Below are 9,501 nucleotides of genomic sequence, written 5' to 3' on the forward strand. Positions count from 1 at the left end.
GTGCTTTCTGTGTCTTGCTGTCTCAAGTGTCATGTTAACGTGTTGCTGTCCCATAACTCTGGTGATGTCCGTCGTGTTCGTTACAGCACACGAATAGAGATTCTCTACACCCAGATCCACGACCATACACAAGTCGAGCACTTCCCGTCTTTAGAACCTCACCCTTCCCCCGTATTGTCCAACACTTTGATTACCTTAAGTCTCGGGCTGCAAGACGTTGCTGATCTCTTCTGGATATCCGTGTTTTCTTGGTGATCCTGTTCCGCTCCATACTAGCTGCCCTTTGGCCAACTTGTTGCTCTAGCTCCAACCCATCTTCTGGACCTACTCGGTCCCTGGACATTTCTGTTTTACGATATGTTTCTCCTATGATCTTCATGAATCCTCGTCCCAACGCAATCACAACACCAGAATAAGAACGAATGTTGACCGTCAAAACATGATTGTATTTGTGTCAATAGAGCACAAAGTGCTGTAAACCCCTCTTCGGATAATAATAGCGCGAGGAACCAACCGCTGGCAATACTTTATGCCCCAATAGAAACCCAAGGCGTCATGTTCTACCGCCTGTCCCAACGCCTGCAACATGCTTCAAATCGTTGAACCTCCAATCATAATGATAAACGCCACCACTCCGGTATAAAAATAAAACAATAAAAAAAAAGAAGAAAAAAGGCAACCCCATCATTGCCAGCTACTGCTCTCCGTAACGCTCAGCCCGAGAAAGCCTCTGACGCAGGTTCCTAACTCGTAACCATGGGTTCATGCCCATTATCGTCTCCATTGTTGAGACCCAGTTCGATACGGTCAGGCAGGTTTCGCTTCTTAGACCGGCAAGATGCCTCAGCCCAGGCACGCATGCGAACAAGTTGACGGATGGCAGCTTCACGCCGCTCCGTGTGTCGTTGCAGGACTACCTCGTTCACTTGAGCTGCCGTGTTACGGCGCAGGTCAGAGTGGAGGAGCGCGGCCAGGTCGGGCTGGAGCTTGTCAGGCGGGAAGATGAGCAAGGCCATCGTCTTCTCGAGCTCCTTCAGGAACTGCTCGTTAGAGGCAGCGCGAGGAGCGAGCTTCTCCTGGGCAAAGTTGATTGCTGCTGTGGGATCATATCCTTTGGCGTTGCGGATGAGCTCAATAAGCTGCAACCGAAGCAGGGAGAAGTGCAGGTGAGGGTCACTGTCCAGGATCTGAGCAACTTTGTTAGTCAAGGTCCGTCGCAAAATTTGGAGGCATGACAGCAAAGTTGATGTTGGTTGAGAAATCATAAAGAAGTGGTTGGTTCTCATCAAAGAGCCCGAAGGCTAGCCCAAAGGTCAACCCGAAGGCCAACCCAAAGGTTTACCCGAAGGCTTATGCGTGGTGCATGATTGAAACTCGTGTTCTAATCATCTCAAGGGAGGAGTGGGTGTAGAGAGTAGAGGGGTGAACCTACACCAGGATCGAGTTCATTCAGGTCAGAGATGGCCTTCTGAATGTTTCCAACATGGATGGCGTGCTGGATCTCCTGACGAGCATTGATGGTAGGGTCTTCCTGCTTGGGCTTCAAGTTTGCCTCTTTCTGGAACTTCTCGGCGGCCTTGGGATATCCCTCCATCATCAGGTAGTCGAGGATCAGAGCATTGATGTCACTGTGATGCTGTTAGCCACTGTCCAATACCAAACAACGTGTAATGGTGGTTTCGATGACAAGTCAAAGGGTACAGCAAAGTTCAGGGTTTTTCGAGATTAGATGCAGAGTTTCTCCTCATGGATATCAGAGAGATTCCCATTAAATGCGATCATCATATTGCTGGGTGCAGTGTTGGGGAGGCAAGAGAAGGATGAAGCTTACCTCTTTGGCGACTTGACGTCGGCCACCCTCGTTTCAAAAGCATGTTTGGAGGGAGTTGCAGTCGAAGTTGAGGAAGTCTGTGATTGTATGCGGCGGTGAATGTCCATGATTGGTGATTGCCGATGGCGTTGGCTGTTGGTGATGGTGGTGCGAGATATCAAAAGAGGCTCAAACCAGCCGGCCCGTGGGAGCAGTGAAGCAGACGGGTATCGACGACCGGAAGTGGTAGAAGTACGAAGAGCGATGTGGATTGGGGATAAGTGAGCCGAACGCCTCCTGGTGGATGATGAGCCAGAACGCTTCAGTTGCTACTGAAACTGCCGCATCGGTTTTCTTTCACGTGTGCCAGCACACTGATGAAGTCACCGAATGCCGCACGCGCGAGCGGTGGAGGGGGGTGGACCGAAACCGGAAGCCCGGTTGTGGTTGGAAGAGATAGAAATAGAAGAGAAGAAAATTGGGATGACGCAGACTTTCGGCGTAGAAATAGTTTTTTTGCAGATGGAGGGGGACGAGAAGAGATTGCGGATATTGACGTGGAGTGAGTGGGAGCCGGCAGACGGCAGAATTGAACCAACGGAAGAGGATCAAGATTTGTGTCCGAGCTTCCTTCCACTTTGGCGGGGCAGCACGCAGCGCTCTTGTACCCTGGAGCTTCAACTCGTCACTGCCATTGGTCACTTGCTTTGTGGCGCGCATGGACGAATCAACCGCGGGCGCCTTCTCCAAATCTCAGCCACAGCAAGGCGGGTTGCATGCTGCACGAGAATGATTGGCTCGATAAGCAAGAGCTGGACAAGAGGGGACAGCCTTGTCTTGTGCCAGCGGTACGTACCAACGGTACGAGAGCCTCTTCTAGGTAAGTAGCCTTCACTGCCAGACATGACGGGACCAAGATCCTCGGGCATAGTTCAGCTCTGCGAACCATGCAGCCGAATTGACTTTAAATCCATCTTCACGAGTCACCGCCGTCCCGTTGACGAAGCCCAAGATCCAACATGCAACTGCTTTGACGCACTCAATGCCCGGGCGAGGCATGGCTGGCCAACCCCCGGCGACCCGACAGCGACGACGTGTGCCTTTTGCGCTTTCTATCAAGAGTGTCAGATCCGCTCCAAGGACATTGCGTATATGAAAGGCCAGGATCGAATGGGCGTCTCCCTGAAGAGTTTCCACTCCTTGAAGGGCTTTCGACTGCGACATGTCGATGAAAAGGAGAAAGACTCTACTTCGTCTTCAAGAGATAATGTGCAGGATGTTTTGGCACTGCAAATCGTTGGTGTCCGAATGCCTGCACGGTTGGATACCCAGAGTGTTGGACATGCTATTTTGCGTCTTGTCGACGACCATGACCATGACCACTCGTCTTCTTCGCTGACGACAATGTTGACAAGAGCTAGAGAGACGGGTGGCGGGATACTGGCTAGAAAGCTCTTTCCCGACAAGGTTAACTACCGCCTCATTGGGGAGTGGCTGCAACTTTGCCGGTCCGGACATGTACGGTGCGACTCTCGCGAGGCCGACGAGGGTGATGGTGGTGTAGGAACCGGCCAGATCCCCGGGTTCCAAGTCATCGACTGCACCACGGGAAACATTGTGTCTTTTGCCTCCCTTTCCGGCGGTACCTCCTGTGGAGAGCAGTCACAGACACCAGAATACGTCACCCTCAGCTATGTTTGGGGCCAAGGTCCCTTTGAAGGACCAGTCAAAATCAAGCCCCCTCCCGGCTCTGGCATCAGGCAACAACAACGGCTATCCCTCCCAGACTCCCTACCCCTAACCATCAGCGACACGATCCAAGTCGTCCAGCGCCTCGGGTACAGATACCTCTGGATCGACCGGTACTGCATCCCGCAGGACGACCTGCCAGCCAAGCAGATCCAGATCGAGAACATGGGCCGGATCTACTCCCGCTCCGTGTTAACCATCATTGCCGCCGCTGGCGAGGGACCCGAGTATGGGCTGCCGGGGGTGAGCGAGCGTCGGAGGGCTGAACAGCTTACTGTTCAAGTTGATGCTGCCCAACATGAAGGGAAAGGGATCTCCCTGGTGTTATACGAAAGGCCGAGAGCCGCCATCACGAACTCAAAGTGGCATACCCGCGGCTGGACGTACCAGGAGGGACTCCTGTCTAGGCGGAGGCTGGTGTTTACGGACCAGATGGTGTATTTTCAGTGTTATGAGATGCATGGGGACGAGGTTTTGTCGTTGCCGATTCCTGATGGACCTAGCGGTGGGCATGTCTCTGATGATGTCAAGGACAAGGACAAGTTTGACGAGATCCGCTGCCTCTCCCTTGACGACCAAGAGTCCAACTTTGGCTTCATCTTCCCCCGTCGAATGACGGATTGGTCCAACCCCGACACCGTCTGGGATCGGATCAAGGAATTTTGCCAGAGAGAGCTTTCGTTTGATGCCGACACTCTCGATGCTGTTGCTGGTATCTTTGGCATGTACACAGCGGAGAACCCAAGCAAACACCAAGGGGACGGGACCTCCTTCTTTTACGGCATGCCCATTGCTCCTTTCCAGCCGGAGCGGAATGAATCAAACCAACAAAGGTTGTGGACTTGTGAGTTGCGGACTTTTTGGGAAACATATGAGAACAACGTGCCCGGGAACAACACAGATCCGATCCCAAAACTGGAAGTGGAGGAGGTGGATGTAAAGACTAGTCTCACCTACAAACTAGTCGAAAGCCTCCTCTGGACCGATTCCTGGTACCACGTACTCAAGCCCGACAAAATACAACAGCTGTCACAGCAGTTCCGGAGACCGGTATTCCCCAGCTGGACGTGGGCGGGTTGGAAGACGTGTATAGTCGAGCGCGACAGATTGTTTTCCAAAATGTTCGATAGCCGCACCAAGATTCATGTAGAGTACGAGCTTGAAGCTGCCTCCCCAGCCTCTTCGAGCCCAGGCCTCACACACGCACACGCACAAAAGGCAACAAAATGGAGGCGACTAGACTGGGAGCGAGAGAACGAAGAGATCCTGGAGCTGGCACGAAATGGGGCTTACAAGATCCCGGCACGTCTGGTTATCAGGGGAACCGTGCTGGATATGAGGCTCAAGTGGCGCGGTGGCGAGGAGAACAACGAGGAGTTGTGGTGGAGGAAGGTTGGGAAGTGGACGGTTACGTGGCCGGAGTTTATGGAAGGGAAGGAGATTGATGTTCCGAGGGGATTGTTGGATGATACCTCGGAACCTGGAGGCCGTATTAGCAAGGGAGAAGAGGAGGTACAGGCTCTCGCCCTGATACTAGCAGGACGGGCCTATTCGGGCGAGGCGAACGGGTCTCTATTGGCGTTGATGTTGAGGCCCGTGACGAGGATGTTGAATGGACGATCGGAAACGATGTATGAACGTGTACACAAGATGGATTTGTATGTGAGGAAGGAGGAGTACAAAGCTGAGTGGACACCGCTGGCTGGGTTGTTCAGGGAGATGGAGGTGAGATTGTGTTGAGTTGTGTTGCGAAAGGAACTGAAAGTGTCCCATCTCGGAGTCTTTTTGCCTTTGCGCTTGTTCTTTCCGACTGACTACCCACGGATTTGGGGTCCTGGCGGTGCGGCCGCTTGACACAGGTTCGGATACGCGAACGTACCTAAGGCGCCGCACACACCCTTCAGTCCACCGGCTGCTCGGCCTTGTTTGCTGATGTTGAGGATTGGTGAATAGGTAGGCAAGTAAGCTCGGAGTGTTTCCACATCTGCTAATGTTGGGATTACAAGGTATTATGCTGACCGGAGTGTAGGTTCCTTCAATGCCAACGTTGACACTCTTGCACATCCTTCCCAGTGTCTGAAGTTCAGCGAAAACAACATGAGATACTGTGTGTGATGCGGGCTCCTCACACGGGATTGTGTAAGGTAGGTACGTATGGTTCGGATTTTGCAACCTTATCTCCGGTAGCAAGCCTGTGATGTCTTCTTTCTTTGCAGTTATACCTCACTGAGCCCTCTTCCCCGCCCTTTGTTTGGGCTTCCGTACCCTAAGAATCAATATTGCCTATAACAAGGTATCTCCCTCCGTTTGAAGACGTACCGCCCTTTTCATTGCATCTGGTTCACCTTATCTCAAACTTGAACCTCTCAAGCATCTCTACAAAAGTTTCCTACCTAGCTAGGTACCGTTCAACCATGTCTCATTCCGGAAAGATAGTTGTCTTGATCACCGGTAAGAGAGACCATTTGGCTACCTCGATTGAGCACCCCAAGTGAGAACAACGAGACTAAAACCCCCAGGCAGGCGCAAACCAGGGCATCGGCTATGAGACGGCCAAGAATCTGGTCCAATCCTCAGCCGATTACCATGTCATTCTCGGCAGCCGCGACAGCAGCAAGGGTGAGGCAGCGGCTCAGGCGCTGCAACAAGCCGACGGCGTAAAGGCAAAGGGCACCGCCTCCTCGGTATCTCTAGACGTGACGGACGAGGCGTCCATCGCAGCCGCAGCCGAGCGTGTCGCAGCCGATTTCGGCAGACTCGACGTGCTGGTGAACAACGCAGGCATCATCTCGACGGCCAGCCCGCCCACGGCCCAGGCGCTCCGGCGCGTCCTCGAGACCAACGTGGTCGGCGCTCTGGCCGTGACCGAGGCGTTTCTCGACCTGCTGCGCAAGGCGGAGCACAAGCCGCCGCGCTTGGTCTTTGTCAGTTCAAGCATGGGATCCATCACTCACGCGGCGGACCCGGCCTCTCCGTACTACAACCCGCACGGTACCGAGTATCGTACTAGCAAGGCGGCGTTGAATATGCTCATGACTATGGTCAGTTTTCTTTCCTGCTCAGAGTCCCAGTGACGGGCGATTAACCTTTCCTCTCGCGTAGTACTCTGCCAGACTCAAGCCGGAAGGGTTTCTCGTCATTGGTGCGGATCCCGGACTCTGCGCCACCAACTTCACGGGTGATGCTGCGTCGCTGAGGAACAGAGGGGCGGTAGAACCGGCTGACGGAGGGGACCGAGTGGCTGCAGTCATAAAGGGTGAGAAGGATGCCGATGCTGGAAGGGTCATTGGTGTGTACGGGGTTAGTCCATGGTAGAATCGGTCCATGTTCCCCCCTCCCGTGCAACTCATCTTTCCCCTTTTCGGCGGGTAATGCCTACATCGATTGCTGCAAATAACACGTATTGTGTCACCCACCTATTCGAGCCATCTTCGGTAACTCATTATGATACTCGTTTCGATTCGACCACCTACCATCCCACCCCTTGCCACGCGACTGCGATCGAAACTCCCTTGAATATCGGGCAGTTGGAACCTGGGCAGTCTGTTCTCATCCACTCGGCAGCTGGTGGTGTCGGCCACGCAGCTATTCAGCTTTGCCAAAGCATTGGAGCCAAGGTTTGTGATGACATCTTTTCCACTGTTGTTTTCCATATTGCCGGCCAGGTGGTGTAAAAAATAGCCCGGACACGCTTACAACAAACCACACCCAGAAAGTGTTCGGACTATTTTCACACCACCTGACGGCTGAAGGGCGGATCGGTGCTAATCAAAGATGTGCAGATTTTTGCCACGGTGGGTAATCAGGCCAAGGTCGATTATCTAGTGCAGACCTTTGGCATTCCGAGGAACCACATATTCCACTCTCGGGACGAGTCCTTTGCGGTCGGCCTCCTGCGCGAGACAGGCGGCCACGGCGTCGACATGGTCCTGAACTCGGTGGCGGGCGAGCTCTTGCACGCTTCTTGGGACTGTGTTGCCGAGTTTGGCAAGATGATTGAGCTTGGAAAGAGAGACATTGGTGAAAATGGCAAGCTCGGGATACGGAACTTCTTGGAGAGTAGGTCGTATAGCGCTGTGGATCTGACACACCTCGCTCAAAAACGGCCACGACGTGCACAAGCGTAAGTGCCCTTGCCGACCAGAAGGCTAATTCATACCTTGGGGTGTACAGAGGCTAACTCGCAACATCTGACAGACTCCTTAAGCAGTGTGTGGACTTGTACGAAGCCAACATGATTGGGCCCATACACCCCATCCAAGCATTTGAGGCAGGGGCTGTCCAAGATGCCTTTGGGATGGTGCAGGACAGCAGCCATATCGGCAAGGTGGTTGTGCGCATGCCAACGGATAGCTCTGAACTCGTCAGCTCTGCCCGAGCCACAGAGGTCCGTCTCAAGAGCGACGCGTCGTACCTGCTGACTGGTGGCCTCGGCGGGCTGGGCAAAGCGATCTCGACATGGCTCGTGGAGCGGGGAGCAAGGTCCTTGGTGTTCCTGTCCCGTAGCGCAGGCCAGAAAGCGGAGGATGCGGCCTTTATTCGGGAGCTGGAGGCATGTGGTTGCTCTGTGGTCACGGTGGCCGGCCATGTCGAGAGTATGTTGCATGTTAGGCGAGCAGTCGCGCAGGCGCCGCACGCCGTCAAGGGATCATCCACCTGGCCATGGTTCTCCGTGACTCGGCCATGGCGACCATGGGGCATGGCGACTGGGTGGTAGCGAACAGCCCCAAGGTAACGGGTGCGTGGAACTTGCACGAGGCGCTTCAAGAGGAAGACGCCGACTTTTTTGCTATGGCTTCATCGCTGGTGACGGTGGTGGAGCAGCCCGGGCAGGGAAACTACAGCGCGGCCAACACCTTTCTCGAGGCCTTTGCCCAGTACCGGCGCATGCTGTCGCTGCCGGCTTCGGTGCTCAACATCTGCCCCATTAACGGCATCGGGTTTGTGGCCGAGAATGCGTTCGCGCGCAAGAACATGAAGGCACAGGGGCTCTGGTTCGTGGGCGAGGCGGAGCTGCTTGACTTTTTGGAGCTAGCCATCAGGCTGTCCCCGTCAACCTCTGGCTGTTCGGCCTGTGGCTGGACAAGCACCGGTCAGCTCGTCATGGGACTGCGCGGGGAGGGCAATCTGAACTCGACCGACTCGAGGACCAACTGGCGACGCGACCGACGCATGGGCTTCTACCACAACGTGCGAGAGGAGAGTACCACCAAATCATCTTCTTCGTCATCGGCCGAGCTGGTCGCCTTCCTCAAGGCGGCGGCTGACAATGTCGACGTGCTGGACGAACCCGGCAGCTCGGCGTACCTGGCGCGCGAGGTTGGGCGCAAGACGTTCAGCCTGATGCTCAAGACGGAGGAGGACCTGGACCTGACCCTCACGCTGCATCAGATTGGGTTGGATTTGCTGATGGCCATCGAGTTGCGTCGCTGGTTGAAGCAAGCATTTGGCTTGGACATGAGTGTGCTGGAGATTATGGCCCAGGGCACGCTCGAGGCTTTTGGATCCGTCATTGCAAAGGCGCTGAAGGAGAGGTTTAGAGGTGCCTAAAACATGTAGACGGTCCGAGTATGAGTGTACTTGTAGATAGCGTCATCGCCCCGCGGAGAGGTGCCAAGGTACCGCTTTTACCCAGTCGTAAGAGATTTACTCCCCAGACTACCACCAGAACCTAACCTTCTTATAGTATGGTTAGCTCCCTTCTGTAAGCCTCCTGCAAGCCAAAGTAGGCACGTTAACGTAGCTATACAAGGGGTGCACAGGGGTACCTAGTTCCTTGGCAAAAGAGGGGGTTCTGGAGACCGCCAACCTTCTAATTTCTATTGATTTCATCGTTTTATCCTTTTTACACATTAACTAATAATACTAGCCATAAAAACAACGATATTTTCAATTCTTCCCTATAAAACTATACCTCGTATTAACCTTAGGACTATCGATAT

The 9,501-nt window shown here is 54.0% G+C and overlaps 3 protein-coding genes across 3 annotated transcripts; 2 read left to right on the forward strand and 1 right to left on the reverse strand.

The window, feature by feature from the left end:
• Positions 1 to 434: 434 nt before the first annotated feature.
• B0H65DRAFT_325712 (CTLH/CRA C-terminal to lish motif domain-containing protein) lies at positions 435 to 2,052 on the reverse strand. Its single transcript, XM_062823467.1, has 3 exons — positions 1,832 to 2,052; positions 1,433 to 1,628; positions 435 to 1,187 (listed from the first exon to the last, which is right to left on the reverse strand). Exons 1-3 carry the CDS (start codon positions 1,936 to 1,938, stop codon positions 744 to 746), a joined length of 747 nt encoding a protein of 248 aa, XP_062677990.1. The 5' UTR covers positions 1,939 to 2,052; the 3' UTR covers positions 435 to 743.
• Positions 2,053 to 3,214: 1,162 nt separating this feature from the next.
• On the forward strand, positions 3,215 to 6,874 carry B0H65DRAFT_435246 (uncharacterized protein; the record flags this gene model as incomplete). Its single annotated transcript, XM_062825186.1, has 4 exons — positions 3,215 to 5,292; positions 5,931 to 5,943; positions 6,079 to 6,483; positions 6,662 to 6,874. The coding sequence occupies 4 exons, from the start codon at positions 3,215 to 3,217 to the stop codon at positions 6,872 to 6,874; spliced, it is 2,709 nt and encodes a 902-aa protein (XP_062677991.1).
• Positions 6,875 to 6,930: 56 nt separating this feature from the next.
• On the forward strand, positions 6,931 to 9,109 carry B0H65DRAFT_512350 (uncharacterized protein; the record flags this gene model as incomplete). The annotated part of the gene is made up of 4 exons (XM_062828564.1): positions 6,931 to 7,176; positions 7,342 to 7,682; positions 7,757 to 8,154; positions 8,205 to 9,109. The coding sequence occupies 4 exons, from the start codon at positions 6,931 to 6,933 to the stop codon at positions 9,107 to 9,109; spliced, it is 1,890 nt and encodes a 629-aa protein (XP_062677992.1).
• Positions 9,110 to 9,501: the final 392 nt, after the last annotated feature.

The sequence above is a fragment of the Neurospora tetraspora genome, assembly GCF_033439725.1.
Source record: "Neurospora tetraspora strain CBS 560.94 chromosome Unknown B0H65scaffold_8, whole genome shotgun sequence".
NCBI lineage: Eukaryota > Fungi > Ascomycota > Sordariomycetes > Sordariales > Sordariaceae > Neurospora > Neurospora tetraspora.

Excerpts from the sequence above, each read along its gene's own strand:
- B0H65DRAFT_325712 (XM_062823467.1), bottom strand. The coding sequence starts at position 1,938 with ATGGACATTCACCGCCGCATACAATCACAGACTTCCTCAACTTCGACT. Across the intron at positions 1,629-1,831 it reads GACGTCAAGTCGCCAAAGAG|TGACATCAATGCTCTGATCC; the intron begins GTAAGCTTCATC and ends ACAGCATCACAG. Across the intron at positions 1,188-1,432 it reads TGAATGAACTCGATCCTGGT|ATCCTGGACAGTGACCCTCA; the intron begins GTAGGTTCACCC and ends AAAGTTGCTCAG.